The sequence below is a fragment of the Plasmodium gonderi genome (assembly GCF_002157705.1).
Source record: "Plasmodium gonderi DNA, contig: Chr02, whole genome shotgun sequence".
Lineage (NCBI taxonomy): Eukaryota > Apicomplexa > Aconoidasida > Haemosporida > Plasmodiidae > Plasmodium > Plasmodium gonderi.
In genome coordinates, this window is record NW_021628926.1 from 380,741 (window position 1) to 404,544 (window position 23,804).

A 23,804-nucleotide genomic window follows, 5' to 3' on the forward strand; every position below is an offset into this window, starting at 1 on the left:
TTTTTTTTTTCTTTTTCCGAATTTTATTATATATACATGTATTTATATGTTGTGTATACATGCATACGTTTCATCATTATTATTATTATTTTTTTATTTTTTGTTCCCCTGCAATTGCTCTCATTCACTGAGGCATTGATTTTTTCCACTTCAGGGATAGCTGTCTTGCTTTCTTTTTCTTATCATTATTATTGCTATTGCTATTGCTATTGGTGTTGCTACTGCTACTGCTACTGCTATTATTATTATTATTTTTTTTCTTTTTTTCATTTATATATATTTTCACGTATGCATATTTATGTGCATATATGATTATATATTTGTATATATGCTTATATATGTGTGTATATTTGGTTTCATTGATTCTGCTTCACAGCATGTTGCATGTTACATGCTGCATATACGTTCATGCAAAAAAAGGAAAAAAAAAAAAAAAAAAAAAAAATTAAAAAAGTTGGCATTAAATATAACACAAAATTTACAAGTTGTCAAGAGAGAAGATTAAAATAAATAAAACAAATGTTTTAACGAAAGTAAAGTACATGCATATGAACAAGTTCATTAAAAGAGAATTTTATCACAATTTCAAACAAAATTTGTTGTATAGGGAGATAGTCACCCTTCTTCTTTTCTTCCCAGACCCCATCATGCTGTGCTGTTTTACATGCATTTTTATTCCTTTGCATGCTTTTCCCCCGCCATTGTCTCCTCCCTACATTTAAAGTCGAACAAGCAAATGGGCATACAGTGAATGAACAGATTGAATAGATAAATAAAATGAGAAAAACAGAAGGGGCAAAAGAGGAATGGCTAAAAAGGAATGGCGAAAGGGAAGAAAACACCCCCTCCCCATTCCGCCTTTAAATTTATGCAGCAAGAATAAAATTTTTCTTCTTTTTTTTTTTTTTTTTTTATTTTGGTATCACACAGTCGTAAGGGTCTTTAAATAAAAAATATACGATATGTGACAGGTATCATTTTTTTAAGAAAAAAAATCTTAATAAAAAAGATTAATCATCCTATAGACATATTGTGAAACGCACAACACTATATATAATGATATCACAAATAACATGAACACAGCAGCCCTTTTTTTTTTTTTTTTTTTTCAAATCTTGTGGTATATTTAATTGGCATTTGGCCAAGTTACTTCACAAATTACATACATGTATAACATGTGTATGCAATTATTAGATATATCAAACGATAAATAAAAAAAAAAAAAAAAAAAATAAACATATCCACCAAGTATGAAAGCTTAAAAATTACTTTACAAGGAAAAATTATTAAAGGTAAATAGAGAATTTCATTTGAGCAAGTTCCCAAAAAAACCTTGTCCGTTGTCTCAATCCATACCCATATTCTTTTTTTTTTTTTTTTTCTTTTTTTTTTAATCCTCACGTTGGATAAAAGCAATGGCTGTTATTCACTTTCCACCATGCACGAAACAAAGCTGGACAACCTTTCAAAGGCATATCAGCGAGAGACACATTTTACATGCATACATCGGTACATATATGTTTAAATAAATAAATATATATATGTATATATGTATATATATACATGTATATATATATGCATGTATATATATATGCATGTACGTGTGTTTGCGCGAATATGAACATGGTTAAGTCCCACGCTCGCGTGTGCGAAGAAAATATCATAGGTCACGAGCGGATGAACCGGTGGCAAAATGGATAAAGAACAGTTGTGTGTTTTCTTCTCTACAAAAACAAGTAGGAAAAAAAGCGTATAATTCTTAAAAACAGTACATAATGTTATATTTTGTTGATAAGTTTTTCCTACTCAAATTTTACCAAAAGGGAATCTATAACAATGTGTTTTCCCCCTATACAAATCTACGTTGCAGTATATATAATACAACAGTTCAGTGAATGTTCTGTCATTCCTAAGAAAAGAAAAAAAAAAAAAAAAATGAAAGGTTGTGCAGAAGGATCACTGATTATTTTGTTGAATATAAAATGAAACGTAATTCTCCAGCTTAGGTGCGCGTACTTGTTTGTGAGGATTGTCTATACTTTTATTGAGGTTACGATGGGAGATAAGAATAATATCCCCTCGGCTATTTTTTTCACGTAGAGCAATGTTTTGAACTCTGGAAGAGAAGCTGCCAGGTTTTTTTGTTCTGTTTTTCTAATCGCTTAACTTCAACATGATGAAACAAAAGAATTGGGATCAACAGAGAAATTTTCCTTTACCCATTTTACCAGTGAGTGCATTTTTTTTTTTTTTTTTATTTACTTCCCCTTTTTGCGTGCAGATCTACATTGCTCATATCGAACAGTGTTACTAATATGTTAGGTTTTTTTTTTTTTTTTTTTTTTTTTTCTTTTTTTGGGAAACGAGGGAGTGAAGAATAAGAGATATGGGAAAACTGTAGCGATATTTGCATGTAAAAGTGCATTGAGCACAGGGCACTTATATAGTCTTTACCCGTTTGTGTGTTATATGTGTATATGTACAAATTATACGAAAATTAGTATAATTCCATAGGGTTTTTGAAGAAAGGTGGATATTTACTCATAAAACACTCTCTCCATTAAATGTACACGTGACGTCAACATGTGGAATATACAACATGGTACGTACATATATATATATATATATATATATATATATATATATATATATATACTTTCTCATATAAATAATCTGTCGACATGTATATATTTTTCTTTTTTTTTGTGTGCTTAAATTATCCTGCGGAGTAAATGTATATGTACACATGTTTATATGTACATAGGGAAAGGGGGAGATGCACTAACCGTAGTAGAAAAAGATGAAACGTGGAAGAGATAAACGTCTCCTCTCCAGTAGTAATTTCCCAGTAACAGTGAACCATAATATATCTATATATGTGTATATGTAAAGACCTCTGTGAGTTCTTTTTTTCTCTCCATGTATACAACTCTGTGATGAAAGATATAATTCTGCATTACCCCTCAGCCACAGTGCTGGGTCGTCCGAATTGCAGCATGGTTGGTAAAGGGTTGTATGAAGGATTGTAAGAAGATTGCGAGTTGATTTCGAGCTGATTTCTAGCTGATTTCGAGCCGATTGAAAATGGGTAAACAGTTTAACTACCTGATGATGTACCTAAAATGCCATATTTTCATTTTTTTTTTTTTTTTTTTTTTCTTTTTATCCCAATGCATGTCAGCAATTTCTGACACGTAACGTAGAAAATGCATTTTCACAAGGTGCGTATGATACAGAGGGCTATGTATGCGATATGTGGCATATACATCTATGCACATACATACTTATATACATATTGCATGTAACAGTGCCTTTTGTTTATACCTTCGCGCGCACATGATATCCATATATAAAATATATACAGTACAGTATACATATATATACAATATAGTATACATGTCGATATATAATACAATACAGTATACATATCCATATATAATATATATATATATATATAATATATATAATATTATTTTTACGTTATATATACTCTCTCCAAGTGAAAGACGACCCCTCGCGGAGTAATTTTTATTTTATTACTCTTGGAAAATCAGTGCTTTTGCTATTTTTTTTTTTTTTTTTTTTGCTTGAAATTTTTATATTTTTTACTTTTTTGTTTTTTTCCTTCTTTCCAAAAACATTTTTGTGCATCCTGAATATTAACCTACGCGTGATAAGGAGTACGCCTTAAGCACGTGTACATGTACATGTACATATACATATACGTATATACACATATATATACGCAATATATATATATATATACATGTTTTATGTACATAGTTTATGTATATATAAATAAGATCCCTTGTATACACGCATGAACACAAGTATCCGATTTACGCAACTGTACAGTATTATATATACCATTATGCAATTTTTGCTGTTCTGTACATTCTGAAATTTTAATTTTTTTATTTTATTACTCTGTTTTATTATCTGTTTTATTACTCTGTTATATTACTCCATTTTATTACTCCATTTTATTACTCCATTTTATTACTCCATTTTATTACTCCATTTTATTACTCCGTTTTATTAATCCGTTTTATTAATCCGTGTTTTATTACTCTGTTTTTTTATTTCATTATATTTACTCTGTTTTTTTATTTTATTATATTTACTCTGTTTTTTTTAATTTATTATGTTACTCTGTTTTTTTATTTTATTATATTACTCTGTTTTTTTATTTTATTATTTTTTTTTTTTTTTCTCTTTTTTCGCAAATAAAAATGAAGATGACATGTTAGTCATAGGTGAGAAAGTGCATGAAAACACATGCGGGAATGCTCATTCCTTAATGGAAACAGTTTTATACATGAATGCACAACTAAACATATATATGTACAGTACATAAACATATGCTTTTGCATACATATATGTACATTTGAAAGTGTCACACCAGCATGCCATATGCATAGTTCACTTTTCTCCTTTTTGATGAAAAGTGCTTTTCTCTCTCTCTCTCTCGCTCTCTTTGCAACAGCTCCGTTCCACGTGAACTGAGAAGTGAGAGGATGTTTCACTGTGAAGTTTACATATTGAACAATTTAATTTTTGTTATTATTTGAAAAATTATTTGGTTTTTCTCTCTTTTTAAATTATAACCTTTTTTTTTTCTTTTTTTTTTTTCTCTTACAACTACCCATCTTTCCCTTATATTTTACATACCTACCCCATCCGATCAGTAACTCTTTTTTGCTAATCCCTTCTCCAACCATTTCTCCAGCACTTTCCCTAACCTTTTCGCTCTCCGACCCTGTAACCATTCATTTATTTAGTTTATTCAGTTCGAGAGTAAGGCACGCTTCGGTGTCGGTTCTGTTCATGTCCGTTTTGAGTACACATGTGCATATACATGTGTACAAACATATACTTATATACACATATACTTATATACACATATACTTATATACTTACATACATATATACTTACATATATACACATATACTTATATACTTACATACATATATACTTACATACATATATACTTACATACATATATACTTGTATACTCACATTTTTACGTACGTATGATCAACATGTGTATGTAGAACATCTCTCTCTCTTTCTCTCTAATCTCCCAATCCCCTCAAACGCATCTGCACCAGGCTCGTCATGAAGGTTCTTTTTTTTTTTTTTTTTCCAACACACACTGTACTCCCAATGTCCAAGCAAAGGAAAGAATTCCATAAAGTGATAATTGGCCAAATGACATAAGGAGAGGAAAGCGTATGTTTGATTTGCAAAAACACAAGTACACGTCTTTATTTGAATACTTTCTACTTTAAAAAAAAAAAAAAAAAAAAAAAAAAGGAACAATAATAATAACTACTTTTAAAAAGTGTACATGTATATAAAATGCTTATCCAAGAGTCATTATTATGCTTTAATCTTTTCTTCGTCCTTAGTGCAAATCTGCATATATAGGGAGAGAGAGAGAGAAAAAAAATCTTTTTTCTTGAGTAGGGTGACATCAAGGCTCGAATTATATATATATATATATATATATATATATATATATATATATATATATATGCAGTGCATATGCAAGTGCATGCATAAAAATATACAAGTACATGCTGATGCATACATGTTTGTTTCTTATATGTACATAACATAACGGTGTTGCTGCTTTGTTACACAGTATTTTTTTTTTTTTTTTTTTTTTCAAGTTCATTTCATTCCATTATAAGTAAGATTAGTCAATTTTTTTTTTTTTTTTTTTTTTTTTTTTTTGACGAGGGGGTTTTACTCCTGTCCGAATTATTCTCTTTATATTGATGTAATATATACGAATTTTCAATGTGCATGTAATTTTTTTTTTTTTATCTATTCTATAGCCTACCTCATCGTTTGTAACGAATGATGACAATACTTGTGCATAGCCCTTTTAACCAAAGTTTTAGTAGTGAATATTAAAAAAATTTTCAAATTTGTGCAGTATATATATATATATATATATATATATATGTATATAATTTCAGTGTGACAGTTTAATTTCTGACAATTTGACAGTTTGCACACAGAGCTCATGTTTGTGAACGACATTTCACCTCTACTCCATTTGTCTTTTTCCCTTTCTCGTGAGTATAAAGGCGAACTAGAGATCTCCATCTCGTTCGCCCGTTCTTTGATCTGATAACATACCTCAACCATGTGTAAGCATCTGGAGTAGTGAGAGGTTTTTTTTATTTTTTTTTTTTATTTGTGTAAATCAAAGTGGAGTTGTAAGTATATCTCATACCTGTACGATTGTATGCGCGTATGCACAAGCGTACATGTTGTGTTGGCACTGTGTGTGTGAATGTGTATATTATTCTTACTTTTGTTCGTGTGATTTTTTTTTTTTTTTTTTGTCAACACAAGAAGGGCAGATAAATGCATATCGAGGAGAAACCGAATGAATTTTCTGAATGTTTTGAATTTTCCGAAATAACAAATTTGCATAAAATTATGTCGTACACATCTTTTTATGAAAACACACATAGAACCATTCATGTATAATCAACATCAACACTTTAGTCTTTTCTTATTTTTGCACGTTGTAATGCCACACACTTGTATTACCAATCCTATCAATAGCATAAAAACAGTGTAAATTAAAAAAAAAAAAAAAAAAAAATGTCATTTTCTAAAATAGTGAAAATAATAAAGGATCTGAAGAAAACATCATTAGATTGGTTTGCTAACATACTATATGATTATGCTGGATTTGTGTATGAACGACCATGTAAAATAATTTTTTTTAGTTTATTGGGATGTTTATTGCTTAGTCTTGGATTTTGTTATAGAGAACATGAAAAAGATATTTACAAATTATATTCGATATCCAATTCTTATGCTTGCGAAACAAATGAAATGATAAACGATTTTTTTCAAAAAAGTAGAAAAGCCATCATACTTGTAGAATCTAATTGTAATTTATTAAAACCACATATTCTTAAAAAGTTAAAAGAATTTGAAGATGGTACGAAACAAATAAAAATAGATCTTACAGAAATTAATGAATGTAAAAAGGATTCAGAAGTTCCCGTTGTTCAGACAGAAGCAGCTAAGGAGGTGTATGAAATGCTTTTGAAGAATCAAGACATTAATGCGAATTTGGATTGGAAACCTAACTATAAAAGATTCAACTTCAATTTTGCACTTAATAAGTTACTAGGGCTGAAGAATAAATTGACAGAGTCAAAAAGTGGAGACACCACAAAAAATGCCACTACAGGGAAAGGAGGAAAAGGTAAGAAGAAAAAAGGAAAAAAATCAAAAGCAGAAAATTCACCTAACCATAAGAGTGATGAACAGGATGGAGATGAAAACAATGACGATGAAGATAATGATGATGAAGATAATGATGATGAAGACGATGATGATGACGAGGACGATGATGACGACGATGACGATGATGATGATGATGATAAAAATAAAAGTAATAGCGAAGAAGATAAAGACAAGGAGAGCGTGAAAAAGAAAAATGGTGGTAGTGGGGCAGGACTTCAAGAAAAAATAAATAGTTTAATTGTAGATAGAATAAAATGGATAAACCAAAAGATGACAAAACTGTTATTTGGAAAAAAGAAATCTTCAGAGGAAAATAAAGTGTCAAAAATAAATCTAACAAATTTTAAGGATGATCATTTTTATCCTCCATATTATGTTCCACCAATATTGAAAAAAGGAGATAGATGTATTTTACAAAATGTATTTAAGGAAAAAAATCTGAACATCAATTTGAGAGACACAAGTGATGCTTTGAAGAAACAAATAACATTCAGTTTGGAAGACATATGTGAAAAGAAGTACAACGATTGCAATTTTAGCTCTATCTTTTTGTATTATGAAAATGGTAATGCAAAGTATGAAAATCCCATAAAAGTTGATAACCTAGATTTTTATGTTAATAGGAAAACTTTTAAAGAAATGATGCTCAAAGGAATTCTTGGAAATATACAATATAAAGAAAGTCCATTCAGTTATACTATCACATCTGCTAATGCATTAATGACAATAATCCCTTTGTTAAACTCGTACATGTATGAACCATATGTATTATCATATGAAAAAAAACTTATCGATTATGTACGATATTATAACATTGATGATGTTATACAAGATGAAGAAACAAATGATGGAAACGATCCTTATGTTAAATTCCATGTGTTTACTGAAAGAAGTTTGGAAGATGAAGTAGATAGGATTTCAAAAATTGATAATTTAACAAGGCTTCTCTTCATCATTGGTGTATGTTTAATATTTATGTATGCCTTATTTAATAATGTAACATCTGTTCTTTATCGAAGTAAACCATTATGTGCTGTCATGGGGATATTGTGTGGTTTCTTAGGCTATCTTGCAGGATCAGGATTTTTATTTTTCTTAGGTGTCAAATCAGTTCCTCCAGCAGAAACGGTACCCTTTCTGGTTATCGGGGTTGGTGTAGATGATGTTTTTGTAATTTTAAATTCTTATTCATTACTTTTCATGATTAAAGACAACAAGAAAAGAATTCAGTTATGTCTCAAGGATAGTGCATTAGCAATAACAGTTACAACTTTGACAAATATAATTGCATTTTTGATTAGTTCCGTTTCACCATTCTATTCTATATGTAGTTTCTCCTTGTTTACTGCAAGTTCTCTCTTCTTTGGATATCTCATGGTTTTGACATTACTTTTAAGCTTTCTCTGCATTGAGGGAAAATTGGAGAATAATAAGAAGAATATCTTTTCTGGTACTGCCTTGCTTTTTTGTTCTGTCTTCAAGAGAAAGAAGAAGGTTCAAGCTGCATCTTCTGATGTACTAAGTGGAGGAGCAACGGGAGGAGGGGCAGCGGGAGGAGGGGCAGCGGGAGGATGCCAAGGTGGCAGCAGCGATAATAACCTTTCTTTAGAAATGCCACCAAATGAAGATGAGTCTAGAAGAACTTCCATCGAATATGAAAATATCTCCATTTATGAATGGATTCACAATCTCTACCTTTTTGAAGAATCATTTAATAAGAAGAAAAAAAACGCTACTGTATATTCATCTAACGAAATAAGCAGTAAAGGCTGCAACAATGAAAATGGAATTCAAATCCACACGAATGGACATGAACAACAACCCCATGATGAACTCACGTTGGAAAATACTTCCCTAAGAAGGAAAGACATGAAAATGACAAAAGGAAAAACAACACAAACAACAACAAGCAATAATAACAAGAATGAAAAAATAATAAATAATGAATCTCCTGTGGATACTCCCACTCCTCCTGTACCCATGGAAGATGAAGAACAACCAAAAATCACATCAGAAATGATAGAAAAAGAAGAATTAGATTCATCAGGTATCAAGAGGCATGGTAAAAAGAAGATAATCATGGAAAATGATATATTACCAAATGGTAGTAGTGTAAGTCCGAACATTTCCTCCTCATTGAATGGAAATGATATAACAATTTTAACACACAGTGGTGGAAATATTGCACCGGGACCTCACACGTTACAAAGAGATAGAAATAATCAGATGCAGGATCATCATGGAAAGGAAAATTTCAGTCATGTGATAGGGTCACACCATTATTACAACAATAGCAATAACAATAATAATTCGATAGAGTTAGCCACAAAGGATACAATTCAACTTATAAATTTAAATGAAACAGATAAGAAAAATATCTACCTACTTAGCTCACATGACAATGCATTATTCTATAAATATATATATGAAGAACCAAAAGGAAACATTGGAAAGTATTTCAGATCAATTGTAAAGAATTATTATGTTCCATTTCTTTCATCGAAAAGGGGGAAAGCAATTGTATACATAATTTTCACCATCATTTTGATGCTATCCATTTATGGATGCACGTTAATGAAAAAAGGAATAAAATATGATAAAGCATTTCCTGTAGATTCATACGTTCGCTTATTTACAGAAGCAAAAATGAAATATTTTCCACAACTTGGAGACTTAATCGAGGTGTACTATTTTGATAAAGACTTTATTAAAAAGTATCGCAAGTTAAACAAGAAGGTGGATGATGATTCTGGTGATAATGATGATGCATTGAAATCATCATCGTTCCTGTACAAGGATAGAACTGATAGAGAAATGATGAAGAATCCAAAATTGAATAAAAATATTCATTGGGAAATGAAAGATTTACAAGATGAATTAATCGAAATGCATGACCAGCTGGAAGAACAAGATTTTGTATCAGGAGTTGCAAATGGATTTACACTTTTTCTAAACAGTAATGCTAAAAAAATAAAGGATCAGAATTATGAACAATTTTATAACACATTTGTTGATTGGATTGAAAATGATTATATGGGAAATCTTTTTAAAAATGACTTTATATTTTTAAACAAAAAATTAATTGCATGGAGATATTATTATTTTCAAAATAATGTAGACGATTCTGAAATATCCTCAAAATGGTTAAAAATATGTAAAAATATTACACACTTGGAGAATCATAATGTACAAATGCTATGCTTTCACATTAGTTCCATATTTAACGAGACAGATGAAGCTATTATTGAAGTTACCTTGATCAATCTTGGCATTACTATAATTACAATTCTTATTGTTACTGCTTATATTATCAAAGGATTCAACTCGTGCCTTATCATTGCTGTCATAATCTTCCTCATTGATTTATGTATCTTTGGTTTTATGTGTCTTTGTGGCATCACTGTCAACATCATTTCGATGGTTATCTTGGTTCTCTCAGTTGGTTAGTTCTTCGTTTCACTAGCTCAATGCACCACCTTGTTTGTGAGTTCATGGTAGTGCATCTCAACTGGGTCAGATTGAGAAACTGACGAAGCTGAGAAAGCTCTGAAAATTTTGCAACGCGATTCACATTTGTCGCGCATTTGTCACGCATTTGTCGCGCATTTGTCACGCATTTGTCGCGCATTTGTCACGCATTTGTCGCGCATTTGTCACGCATTTGTCACGCATTTGTCGCGCATTTGTCACGCATTTGTCACGCATTTGTCACGCATTTGTCACGCATTTGTCACGCATTTGTCACGCATTTGTCACGCATTTGTAACACATTCGTCACGCATTTGTAACACATTCGTCACACATTTGTAACACATTTGTTACGTATTTTTTTTTTTTTTTTTTTTTCCTCTCCACCCTTGCATAGGCTTTTCCATCGATCACACATCGCACATCGTCCATGCCTTTACCCACAGTATTGGAAGAACGAGAGATGAAAAGTAAGTGTCCCAATCCCCATCTACTACCTTTCCATTTGTTTGTGGAAAACGTTTATTCAACAGAGAATGAGAAAAAAAGGGGATGTTTGAATGACATCTTTTTATGCAAGATCTCTACACCCATACAGGCGGAGAAAAAATTGCAAGGTGTTCTCACCACCCCCAATCTGTCTAAACTTCTTGAGTCCAAACAATAGCTCATCCACAATATACTTTGTAAACCTAACATTGAAAATAAAAACACAATTGCGTAAACCACTTCCCAACCCCCATACAGGATGAAGGAAAGCTTGCACCTCATGATAGGGCCCGTCATACATAGTGGTCTCTCCACGTGGTTCGTCATAAGCACCCTCTTTTTCTCGAACAAAGATTTCACTGTCATTTTCTTCCAAACGTTAACTTTGGTAAGTATTACACATCAGTGCGTGTGCCATGTCTTGAAATCCACTCCCTTTGTATCGCTTCCCTCATATCGGGGCTTTGTAATGCACCTTTGCATGGAACAATTTATTTGTATATGTTACAGGGATGACAAGGCCATGTCTCCGTTTATATGTTCCCTTATACGTCCCCTTATACGTCCCCTTATACGTCCCCTTATACGTCCCCTTATATGTCCCCTTATATGTCCACTTATATCTCTCGCTATATCACCCTTTATATGTCCTTTTTTTTTTTTTTTTTTTTTGTTCTTCCCCCACCCATCCCTTAACAGGTTTTACTCTTTTCGATAGCATTTTCTTCCATGTTTTTACCCGTACTTCTCTCAAGCTTTGGACCCCTATAAAAAATTTGAATTAAAAAAAAATAAAATAAAAATGAATAAGTAAAAATGAATAAGTAAAAATGATTAAGTAAAAATGAAAAAATAATTAAGCACATAAATATGAGTACATAATTAAGTACGTAAATACTTAAAAAAAGACATCATCAAATCAGTGTCCTCTGTTTCTAGCGTTTTCTTTCCTTTTCTTTCCTTTTCTTCTTTCCTTTTACTTTTCTTTTTAACCATATCTTAGCTTTTAAATTTCCAGTTTATACATTTATATGAAGAATTAATTTTTATATGTTAGTTTTTATTTCCGCTTTTGAATTCAATATTTTAAATTCCGCCCGTAAGTTTTTTTCTTTCCTTTTTTTTAAATTACGTATATGTGAAAACGCATGTATGCTTATGTAGGTGCACGATTATATATGCACACGATTATATATGCACACGTTTATATATTCGCACATTTCTATATTCGCACATTTCTATATTCGCACATTTCTATATGCACACGTTTATATATTCGCACATTTCTATATTCGCACATTTCTATATTCGCACATTTCTATATTCGCACATTTCTATATATACACACGTTTATATATACACGACATGTATGTATAAATCCATTTATTTTACTCACATATTTGTGTAATATGTTAAGCACACATATTCCTATGCTGAATGTGTATAGCATTTATATGATGGGCTCTTTCTATACGTATCAAGATAATACCTATTCATTTTCCGACCTATATCCACTAATACCTTTTATTATTATTTTTTTTTTTTTTTTTCTCTTTCATCTCCCCCCCCCCCCCCCCCCCCCGTTTTGTTTTTTACGACTGACTTATATACTTAAGTATGCAGCATATGTATATATATATATATATATATATATGCACATATTACTCCCCCTAGATAAATACATAATTTTATGAACGTATGCCATACATTCCTATTTAATCCCATGAACAACTGCATCTATATTTGGACATGCATATCATCAATACGAGAAAAATAGAGCTATTGACATAATTTATTAATTTTTTTTTTTTTTTTTTTTTTTTCAAGTTACATTTATTTAGTGTTTATACTTGAATTATTTTAAAAACTTGCCTTTTGAAAATTTTAGCAAAAAAAAAAAAAAAAAAATAAATAAAAAGTATAAATAGCACAAAGTGGAGCAAAATCGTGTAAAGTAGCACAACGTAGCCCAAAATAGCACAAAATGGAACGAAATAGCCCAAAATATGTCTTTTTTTTTTTTTTTTTTTTTTTTTAATGCATAAAAAAGGGTGTAAGAAAAAGGTTGCATCTTCACACAAGTGTATTTAACCGAAGGGTATATTCCAAGCATAGGTTTTGTTACAACTCATGTATGTGTTGTGACTTTTGTGGACTAGCAAATGCGTGCGTCTCGCTCATGTATATGAGATTTTTTTCCATATGACATAATCATTCCTTTTTCTCAAAATTGCACCACCATGCGATGTATGTGTACATAGATACTGTGAAATCCGAATTGGTCATGCTGTGAAGTGCCGGTTCAAAAGTTTTTCAGTGTGACTCGTATCCCCCATGGATGCAGCAAAACGGATCTATAACTGCTTCCCAATCATTTCCCAATCATTCCCCAATCATTTTCCAATCATTTTCCAATCATTTTCCAATCACTTCCCAATCATTTCCCAATCACTTCCCAATCACTTCCCAATCACTTCCCAATCACTTCCCAATCACTTCCCAATCATTTCCCAATCACTTCCCAATCATTTCCCAATCACTTCCCAAATCACTTCCCAAATCACAATCTAACCGTCACACGTAGGCTGCATGCTCATCTTCCCATATGAAAATCTTGGGGTCTCTTTTGCAAAATGCTCGAACTGCCATGGCAAGATTGTCATTATTATCCATCATCCTTCCTTTGCACCCGAATTTTAAATTTCTAGGAATGTTTTCATTATCTGCGTACAGAATTTTTTTGACATCACCAACGGTTAGATCATCATCAAGGTATAGCTTCGTTCCGTTTTTCCATTTTCCTTTCGTCAATTTATTGTAATATTGAAAATACTTTGAAAAAAAAGAATTGTTCAGATTCAAGCTTCCCATCCCAGAAATAGCTGTGTTGTCAGAATTATTTGGATATAACTTTTCATCATTAATATAGAAATAATAGCCAAGTTTTGTGTCGGCACGGTATCGGGTAGTCCATATAACTCCCGGGAATAATATAAGCATCACATATTTTATATGACTTTGTGCATAATAAAACGAGTGATACAGTTTTTTTAAGCGATAGTTTATATCGCGAAAAATGCTGTTCCAGATGTACCTTCTGTACATTTTCACATCTACCTTCTTTGAGATCTTCACACACAGTTGTGTGATGGGTAAGGAGTTAAGGTGCCTTGGTCGTAAGGATCTGGTTTTGTATCACTTTTTTTTTTTTTTTTTTTTTTCGCCTCGTTAAGTGGCTCATCTGATGGATTACTCCTCTCCTCACCACAGAAACGGACACGAGAAGAAGCGCATGAAAAAACACGTTTCTGTTTCGAGAGTGGAGATTCCCTATGCAAAAGGGGATACTAAATTCACAGAGGCATATGTACGTGTGGGTTTACCAGTTCATACCTTCCCCTAAACAATTCGTGTATACTATTAGTCTCGTCTTACTCTATGGAAAAGATTCAATGACGACATTGTTCATATGCACATATCTGCATTTCATATGCAGTAATACAAGTGTAAGCATGTGAATTATGGGGACTGCCAGTAATAAATCTTAAATCAATTATTCTGCACGAGCTTAAAATGGCACTTTTTTTTTTTTTTTTTTATTTCTTTTATCTTCCTATCTTTTTATCTTCTTATATATTTATTTTTTTATTTTATTATTTTATTATTATCCCCTTTCATTCACATGGATTTCATTGTGTTCCTAACAATTTAAAAGTTTTGTCACAACAAGAAATGGAAATGGTAGATACAAAATTCAGTGCCCTTGAACAACTGCAATTTTGACTATCAGCCCGATTTCTAGCCTTTTACGATTGGTAATTGGAATTCGCGTTTTGCACCTCCGGGTTTTGCCTCTTAAGTTTTGCCTCTTCAGTTTTTATTTTATTTCTTTGCTCGCGAAAATAACCCCATGTGTACCTGCACAATGCGGGAACAAACATGGCACGCATTCTAAAATTATTTATTACGTGCATGTTTTTTTTTTTTTTTTTTTTTTTTTTTTTTTTTTAAATGCCTTCAACAGCTTCTTACACTTTGGAAAAATTTAATAAAGGGAAAATGCAAAAGAGTGTGTAGGCGCACTGACCTGAGAAAAATGTTCAGAAAAAAACTCCTCCATTTTTTCCATTTTGCAAAATATATCTATAAAATAAGTAAAAGGAGAAGAGGCGCTTTTCCCTTTGTATCTCCAAAAAAGGAAGAGAAACAGAAGAAAAAAAAAAAAATAAAATAATAAATAAAAATAAAAACAAAGAAACAAGGAATTAAAAAAATAAATAAACTAACTAAACACACACAATATACACACTTCCTTTTTTTTATTTTTTATTTTGTTCACTTTTTGATTGTCTCAGCCTAAGGTTTACAAAGAGAAGGAATTCTTTAGTTAAGATCACATTTTGTTAACTCGCTCTCTATCTCTTCAACTTTAACATCAAACCTCAGTCTCCGTCTCAGTCTCAACCACGTCTGTTAACGTTTCTCCCACATTTACAACATATCAGCTTGTTCTCCAAAATGTAACCCTTGGGGCTAGTTATTTTTATCAGCCTGATTTTACAAAATTAAGAAGGTCCAAAAGGAAAGAAAAAAAGGCAAAAAAGAACATACACCACAAGAAATAACATGAACATGAGATACTTAATCAGGGTGAACGAGTATAGATTGTATAACCACCATATACCACTGCAACAAAAAATATGAAGAATCCCCTATATGTGACCCCATTGCTTAACAGTTCTTCACCATCATAATGTATTATTCACATTTTCAGCAAATAAAAGATTAAAAAATGAGGACGTAAAATAATATTTAACAATTCCCTATTCATCTTTTCCACCTTGCCGTTCAGAACAAAAAGGAAAAAAAAAAAAAACAGGATATATTCGCGTGTGTGCAAATCGGTTAAGCTTTCCCTTTCCGGCACGGCTGGGAGTGTACATAAAAAAAAAAAAATAAATAAAATAAGCATACATACGCACACATACGCATACATATGCATACATATGCAAACACATGCAACACACATATGCAAACGCATATATACCATTTTCACAATTCGCATGAACCGTCAGAAAAATATACTTCATCTGTGTTATGCAACAAAGCGATTTAGCTACTGCATTTCGTATGAACACATGACTTGTTCATATTTATCCAATAAAAAAAATGAGAAAAAAAAAATTTTTTACACTCCTCCCCCCCCCATTTGGTTAACCTACAAACTTCTATGTAAGCACATTTCTGCTGACAAAAAATTAATGTGAAATGGCACTAACACAATGATGTTTTTTTTGTCATGTATGAAAACCTTTATTAAACAAGAAAAAATTCAGACATCAGTATTACGTGATCCGAGGGAAAATTCGAGTTGGGTAAAATTTCATTTTTTCTATTGTAAAGGTGAAAGAAAAGGATTTTTATGAGGTTTTCTCAATGTCCAATTGATACATTAAAGGAGAGAAGTGAAGGGGTACTGAAACGTAACGCTGTAATGTTGCTCATATAAAATTACAAAATTGTATGCAAATTGGTAGGATATTCCTTCATCACATACATACATACATACACACACACGCGCAAGCATGCAATGTTGAATGTAAATTTTCCGAACCCCAAGTTACGAGGAATACTCTCGGCTGAAATTGGAATGAGCTCCTTGTAAAAAATAAAATCGATGCACCCGCTGAACTTTGATGTTTTGTTAGTAAACATTGGTTCGGATCCGTTAACCTATGCACAAAGTGGTAAAATCTATCTCCTAGTTAAAGAATTCATTCATATTTTTTTTTTTTTTTTTTTTTTTTTTTTTCCATATTCATTTTCTTCCTCTCGTTTTATGCTTGGGAGCAGTGTAGCACGGGAAAGAAAATGAATATAAGAAAAAAAAATAAAATTAAAATAAAAAAAAAAGAAAAAAAAAAAAAACGCATTTTTCGAACATTACTGTTCTGTTTTAGCTTTACCTCTTTAAAGACACTTTTAAATGGATCTATATTTAGATCTGGGTAATTTTGGAAGTCTTTATTTTTCCTTAACTGGGCCTGACGAAATAAACATTTCCTATGGGTTATAGTAATTATACATGTACACGTTTATACACGTTTTTGTTCGAATTTAGGGAATTTTTACCGGATGGTGAGGGTGCTTTTTCGACAAATTCCCGGTTGTTATTAGCCTGCAGGTTGGTAACAAGTGGTACGAACATATCATTTGGATATTACGCCATCAATTGTGATGATTTCTGATCTCATTTTCTCACTATATTGCAGTTATATTGCAATTATTTTGCAATTATTTTTGCATCATTGCTATTATTTTTTTTAATTTTTTTTTTTTTTTTTGGGGGGGGGGAAAGGAATTACTCGTATACACCACTTAACGTGGTGTTCTCTGGGCCTCCTTGAATTTTCTAAAAAGAGATATCGTTCATTGAATGAGAAAAAAATGTAGACAATCTTAGTTCACAATGCAAAAAAAGAAAAAAAAAAAAAAAAAGTTCTTTTTTTTCACTTATATATAATAGTGTACTGTGAAATAAATATAATGTGTATGATCTGTATGGGTATAAAATATCAAGTTACCAAAAGTGGAGTTGAGTTGAAGTCTCCTATTAATAGCAATGGGATGAAAGAATACCACCCCACGAGAGTGGTATGGACAAATTGACAAAACTCCTTTACAATGAAATAGGTATGAAACAACTTCACATCTGCATACGATGGGTTCCAATGAATGTGGCAGTTGCAAATTCCTAAGAAGGCTTTTCTCTTCCATGTAGAATAAAAAAAAAAAAAAAAAAAGACAGAAATGCAGAAATGCAGAAATGCAGACATATTTGTGATAGCTAAAATAATTAATGCACGTTCAAGCGTAGTACAGATTTTTTTTTTTTTTTTTTTTCTTTTCTCACTAAATCTGTCCATGCAATGTGATTGCGAATGGGTAGGTGTAGAATGAGATATGTACATGCAGAAAAAGTACACGCAAAACAAGAGAATGCAAAATAGAAATCTGTGCCTCTATACTTTATCTATTCTTACACTTGTCAACTCGAGGAGAATCATCGTGGCTGTACTATTCCTCGCCCTCAGCTCTTTAATGAATGCATCTTCGATCTAGTGTGAAAAATAAAATAAATAAATACGTAAATAAATAAATATGTATATAAGAAAAAAAAAAAGAGTAAAAAAGGAGAAACAGCTACTTCTTTTCTTTCCTTCGTTAAGGGGTTATGCACAAGTGCCTTACATGATACAAGTTCTCATAAGCATAATTCGTCAAATGAGTCGACACAGAATTATTCAGGTTAAAATCTTTTTTTGCAACTAATTTGAAATTATCCCTAAAAAGGGAAATAAGACGTGGTGGAGGAAAAAAAAAAAAAAATAATAAAGCAGAATAAATATCCATGTTTTGTCAAACATGTACATTTCAATCGTGGTGCTAAATTCTCCTGTAGATTTTTTTTTTTTTTTTTTTTTTTTTGGGAGGGGGAGGTCTCATAACATGTTGAAGCAATTACTGCTTCTTTCAGTGTAAATTTACCTGAACATAATACAACAATTGTTTCTTCTAGATTCTAGGAAATTTTGTTGTGAGGTTACTAATGTCATTTTGTGGTTAACGCTCTGTTTTTTCAATCCTGTAATTGTAATGTGGTCTACCTCCTAAGGTTGTAAAATTGGAGAAAATAAAAAAATAATATAAAAATATAATAAAATAAAGTAAAAAAAAAAAAAAAAAAAAAAAAAAAGGGTAAAGCTTCTTCCAATTCTATTTTCCAAAATTTGTTACAAAATTGCATTTTCAGAGATCAGGTAGAAGTTCATCATGTGTACACAACAACAGGTACATAGATTTCTCCAAATATATAGATTTTCCCTCCCAATAGAAATATAATACTCGTCCATGTATGAAATAATTTTCCTATTCATACCTGGAGACACATGATATCAAAACGTCCATCCAGCAACATTTCCTGAATAAAATTCAACCTGGAAATACTTCTAAAATATGCGTGAGTTTTATTTTCTACCTTATCATTAACAGAATGCCAAATATCGTTATATATGTTCCATGAACAAACTCGAATTTTAGCACCTGCCATCATGTGTACCTATTGATTATTTCTCACTCTGGAGAGTAAAAAAAAAAAAAAAAAGACCACGACCAAAAAGGGAGATTTTTTTCTCCATAATGCCTCAGTTGTGAGAGATAAATAACGAACATGAGAGAAATTTTCCACAAGGATTTTTTCTATTTCAAGAGCAGCAGAAATGGTGTGAAACGTTGGAGAGATATATTCATGTGTTTGCATTTCTACAAATTGCATAAGTGTCAAACGATTTGTTTATTTACTTTTTTTTTTTTTTCCCTCGCGGAGACGGCCCAAGGTATTGACCCACCCCGTACTGTTACTTGTTTACACTGTGCCAATTTTTTGCCATTCCCATTTTTGCAAAAATGAAATTGCGATATGTTTGGAATGCGTTTTTTTTTTTTTTTTTTTTTTTTTTTTTTTTTTTTTTTATCAGTAGAAAACCCAACTGTATGCAATTACATACAGGATGTTTTGATTATCTAATGATGAGGGGATAGCACCTCATTTTGTTCCACTTTGACTCTTCACGTAGATCCCTTTGGAAGATATTTTGCAACCTAGTCTAGCCACGTCCAAACGAGGATTACTGTACAAACATGTAAATGCATGTACATATACACACATATAAATATACATAGATATACATATACACACATGTAAATACATGTACATATACATATACGCACATGTATATAACCATCTTGCAACCCTTCTTTACAGGACAAGGCCTCATAGGTTCTCCCATAACTTATACTCTTGAGGGATCACACAACCCACTACTTATTCCATGCGAAGACCTGTATTTACCTCAATCATATCCCCACCCCAAAAAACACACACACACACGTAAACGGGAGTGGGAAAACAGAACCAAAGTGGTATGCACAGGGACAAACTCATGAACTCATGCCTTTCCATTCTAAATGAACAGAAGAATAAGACCAGCACTTGGCATAAGCACCATCCTCAGTTGTTGCTCTTACCATCAAATTGCGTTACCACGATCGAGATATCTGATATTAAAAAAATACTTGACACAAATTGTGGGGAAAGAAAAAAAGGGACATCACAGGAGGAGTGATGTGGATAGAAATGTAACTGAAGAATACTCCTATCCATTAGCATGTAGAGGAAAAATAGAAAAAAAAAAACGGAAGAACATTTATCAAACGTCGATTTTCTATGACGAAGTTACAGATAAAATAAATGTGGAAAATAATAAAAACATATTGAACATCATAAGAAATAGTAAAATTAAAAATTTTAGTGTGAATGACTGTATTTTATTTATGAATTATATCATTAGAAATAAAAAAAATAGTCAACTTGATAAAGAAACCAAAAATTTGAATAAGGTGAAGTTAACTTCAACATTGTATAAAGAAGCTAATGAGAAAATTATTAAAAGTATATTAACATATGAACCAAAATATATTTTTTTTTTTTTTAACAAATTTTCAGAACTCAGAGATATAAATACCCTGAAATATCTCTTCATACATATGTATACAAACCATATCCTTCAATTGTTTTCCATTTATCACCTCACTGAAATTATATACAATTTGTCTATGCTTAACTGTACATTAGGGAATAATGAACAGATATTGAACACATTTCTCGATTATTTCCTCACAAATGTTATTCAGAAAAATCAAAATATCAAAAAGTTACAGAAAAAAGTAATCAACCATTCTAATACAAATGCAGACGCTACTAGCGAGCCAAAAGCTGTATACATACGAAGCCTTACCGGACGAACTACTAAAACTGAATATAGACAACATGTGCAGGAATTTCGACAGAAATGGCCCCTCAACAGAGATCCAATCAAAGAGGAAGATGCTCAATTCAGTGTGAAATCCCTTTCTAATGTTATGCTGTACAAGCTAATTTATGGCCTCACAAAAATGAACCAAAGGAAAGAACAAGTCAAAGAGATGTTGGTTCTGCTAATACCATACATTCGATTTCAAATTCAAAATAAAAATTACATATTCTCGCGCGAGAGAAGTGATATAATTGTAAAAATTGTGTGGTCTTATGCATATCTACAAGAACGACATATAAATCTGTTTATTGATTTCTCTCTGTGCATTCAGATGGTTATAGATGAATTGAAATTGGAGCATCTCAAAATTGTAAAAAAAATTTATGAAAATTTACTCATTTTTGATGAATCCCTACTTGATAAATTAGACGAACGTATAAATCACATCGAAAATAATTCCCCACAGCAGTTTTCACAACCGAGGAAAAAACCTTTTAAGAAGAAAAAAAAAAGGCTTGAAATGACAGACGAAATTAGGTTCAAATTCAAGGGATCTCATGCATAAAGTGATGGTGATGGTTTCACGTTCACAAATACGTTCACATAATCCACGTTTGACCAACGTCCAATACGGTGTATATATATCGATACATTTTCGTGCATATACATGTACAAGCATTGTGCGGATACAGAATACAAGGCACTCTAGAACAAGTTGGTTTTTTTCATAATCCGCATGAATTCTTCTTCGTTTATTTCGCCATCTCCGTCTCGATCAGCTTCATCTATCATCTGAGGAACCCAAAGGAACATGGGAAAGAAAAGGAAAAAAAAAAAAAAAACATGCAAGAATCAAAAAAAATAAGACGTGAAGAAAAGGGGAAGAAAACAAGATGCGTTATGGGTATGTGCACAAGGGCCACAGCAAAGCTAGTCCTATTCGCCGGATTCATAGTTGCCAACTTAGCCCTCACACATTAAATATGCAGATACGGGTACGATTAAGAATACTTTCTGCTCCTTCCATTTTTGTGTTTTTTATTACCTCCTGTATTTCTTCGTCAGTTATATTTTCCCCAAGCTCTTTCGCAACTCGTTTTAAATTCTGAAAAGAGAAAAAAAAAAAAAAAAAAAAAAAAAAAAAAGAAGATAAAATAGCTAGCTTGGTTAACGAAAGAAAAAAAAAAATAATAAAATAAATAAAAAGACGAAAAAGCTAGCTGGTTTAACGTAAGAAAAAAAAAAAAAAAAAAATAATATGACGAAAAAGCTAGCTGGGTTAACAAAAAAGTGTCCCTATTGTGTGCAAAAGGAAATTTTATTAAGGTGCAATACCTTGAAAGATATTTTTCCAGTTTCGTCATCGTCGAAGAGGCGAAAGGCCTTGAGTATTTCCTCCTTTGGATCTCGTTCACTCTGTAGCAGCATTGGGATTGTGCGGATGATGAGTGTGGAAAATTAGCAAACATGCTTAGAGGTGTGACAGAACAAGAGAGATAACGACTTCCTACACGGTGTACATGTGTATTTATATGCATACATATATGTAAATGTGTACGTATGTGTGTATGTATATGTACACACAACTCCTCGATTCGTGTCGAACCATCTTTATTGTCATGATATCCAAAAAGTCGTTAAAGTCAATTGTTCCGGATCCGTCTTGGTCAACATCAGAAATTATTTTTCGAATCTGAAAAGCATGCAATAAGAGAGGAAAGTGGGAGACAGAAATGGTAAAATTCAGGTGTGGAAACGTGCATTTTTTTTTTTTTTTTTTAAAATGGCACTATTATGTACGTGTGTGTGGCACTTATATGTGTATGAAATTTATTTTCCTTTTTCTCTGCTAAACTGTAGAACAACGACTAAAGTGGAAAAATACACACACGTGTGTAAATGAGGTTTTATTTTATTTTAATTTTTTTTTTATTTTCTCTTATTATTTATTTATTTTCAAATTACGTCCTCTTTCTTGGGCTCAAATCCTAATGCTCGCATGGCAACCTTCAGCTCCTTCGCGTCGATTCTACCTGTGCATAATTGACAAATCAGTTATTAGAACATCGAATGAATAGGGGAAGAAGTTGGCTGGTTGGTGTGTTCACATATTAAAAAGAAGTAAAAATAAAAACAAATAAATAAATACGTCCCTATGTGCATCTCTGCGCACGTTTACTTGTGCATGTGCACAGTTGTGGGAATGACTTTAGGGGTCAGTGCAAATGCATGTAATTCTTGCCAAATAACCCTTTTCATGTGTCCCATGCATTGGTTTCGCTTGAAGCTGAGATATGGCACCCATCTGTCGTGAACCCTTATCCCCTGTCCCATTCAAAAAAAAAAAAAAAAAAAAAAACACTTTCATGTAACCACTAACCTGTCCCATTGGTGTCAAAAAGATCAAACGCTTCTTTTATTTCCAGTTTCTGTTCCTCATTCAATTCATTCCTTTTGCTTCTCGCATTGGTGTTTCTAATCATATTGGGGGTTTTCCTATTCATTTTAGTCTGAGAAAAGGTATCATGGGAGGGCATATCAAATGGGTAGTTGATTGAATCAGAATATGCTACACTGGATAAGCAATAAGACAGCCATAAAAAAAACCACAACAATGTATATCACTCAACTCAACTGCAACTTTCAACACTTACATGTATTCTATTTTTTCAAAACTGTTAAGAAGATGC

General features: G+C 31.9%; 5 protein-coding genes across 5 annotated transcripts; 2 read left to right on the top strand and 3 right to left on the bottom strand.

Annotated features, from left to right (window-relative positions):
* Nucleotides 1-6,625: 6,625 nt before the first annotated feature.
* PGO_020720 (patched family protein) lies at nucleotides 6,626-12,010 on the top strand (the record flags this gene model as incomplete). The annotated part of the gene is made up of 4 exons (XM_028685890.1): nucleotides 6,626-10,724; nucleotides 11,148-11,220; nucleotides 11,498-11,627; nucleotides 11,939-12,010. 4 exons carry the CDS (start codon nucleotides 6,626-6,628, stop codon nucleotides 12,008-12,010), a joined length of 4,374 nt encoding a protein of 1,457 aa, XP_028541691.1.
* Nucleotides 12,011-13,813: 1,803 nt separating this feature from the next.
* On the bottom strand, nucleotides 13,814-14,344 carry PGO_020730 (hypothetical protein, conserved; the record flags this gene model as incomplete). Its single annotated transcript, XM_028685891.1, has 1 exon — nucleotides 13,814-14,344. The coding sequence occupies one exon, from the start codon at nucleotides 14,342-14,344 to the stop codon at nucleotides 13,814-13,816; it is 531 nt and encodes a 176-aa protein (XP_028541692.1).
* A 2,211-nt stretch (nucleotides 14,345-16,555) lies between these two features.
* PGO_020740 (carbon catabolite repressor protein 4) lies at nucleotides 16,556-19,349 on the bottom strand (the record flags this gene model as incomplete). The annotated part of the gene is made up of 10 exons (XM_028685892.1): nucleotides 16,556-16,631; nucleotides 16,854-16,972; nucleotides 17,206-17,283; nucleotides 17,372-17,417; nucleotides 17,605-17,651; nucleotides 17,824-18,009; nucleotides 18,283-18,357; nucleotides 18,491-18,584; nucleotides 18,788-18,909; nucleotides 19,179-19,349. The coding sequence occupies 10 exons, from the start codon at nucleotides 19,347-19,349 to the stop codon at nucleotides 16,556-16,558; spliced, it is 1,014 nt and encodes a 337-aa protein (XP_028541693.1).
* A 917-nt stretch (nucleotides 19,350-20,266) lies between these two features.
* On the top strand, nucleotides 20,267-21,679 carry PGO_020750 (hypothetical protein, conserved; the record flags this gene model as incomplete). Its single annotated transcript, XM_028685893.1, has 1 exon — nucleotides 20,267-21,679. One exon carries the CDS (start codon nucleotides 20,267-20,269, stop codon nucleotides 21,677-21,679), a length of 1,413 nt encoding a protein of 470 aa, XP_028541694.1.
* Nucleotides 21,680-21,819: 140 nt separating this feature from the next.
* Nucleotides 21,820-23,618, bottom strand: PGO_020760 (centrin-1; the record flags this gene model as incomplete). The annotated part of the gene is made up of 6 exons (XM_028685894.1): nucleotides 21,820-21,906; nucleotides 22,160-22,219; nucleotides 22,450-22,530; nucleotides 22,721-22,807; nucleotides 23,080-23,147; nucleotides 23,495-23,618. 6 exons carry the CDS (start codon nucleotides 23,616-23,618, stop codon nucleotides 21,820-21,822), a joined length of 507 nt encoding a protein of 168 aa, XP_028541695.1.
* Between the last annotated feature and the right edge of the window lie 186 nt (nucleotides 23,619-23,804).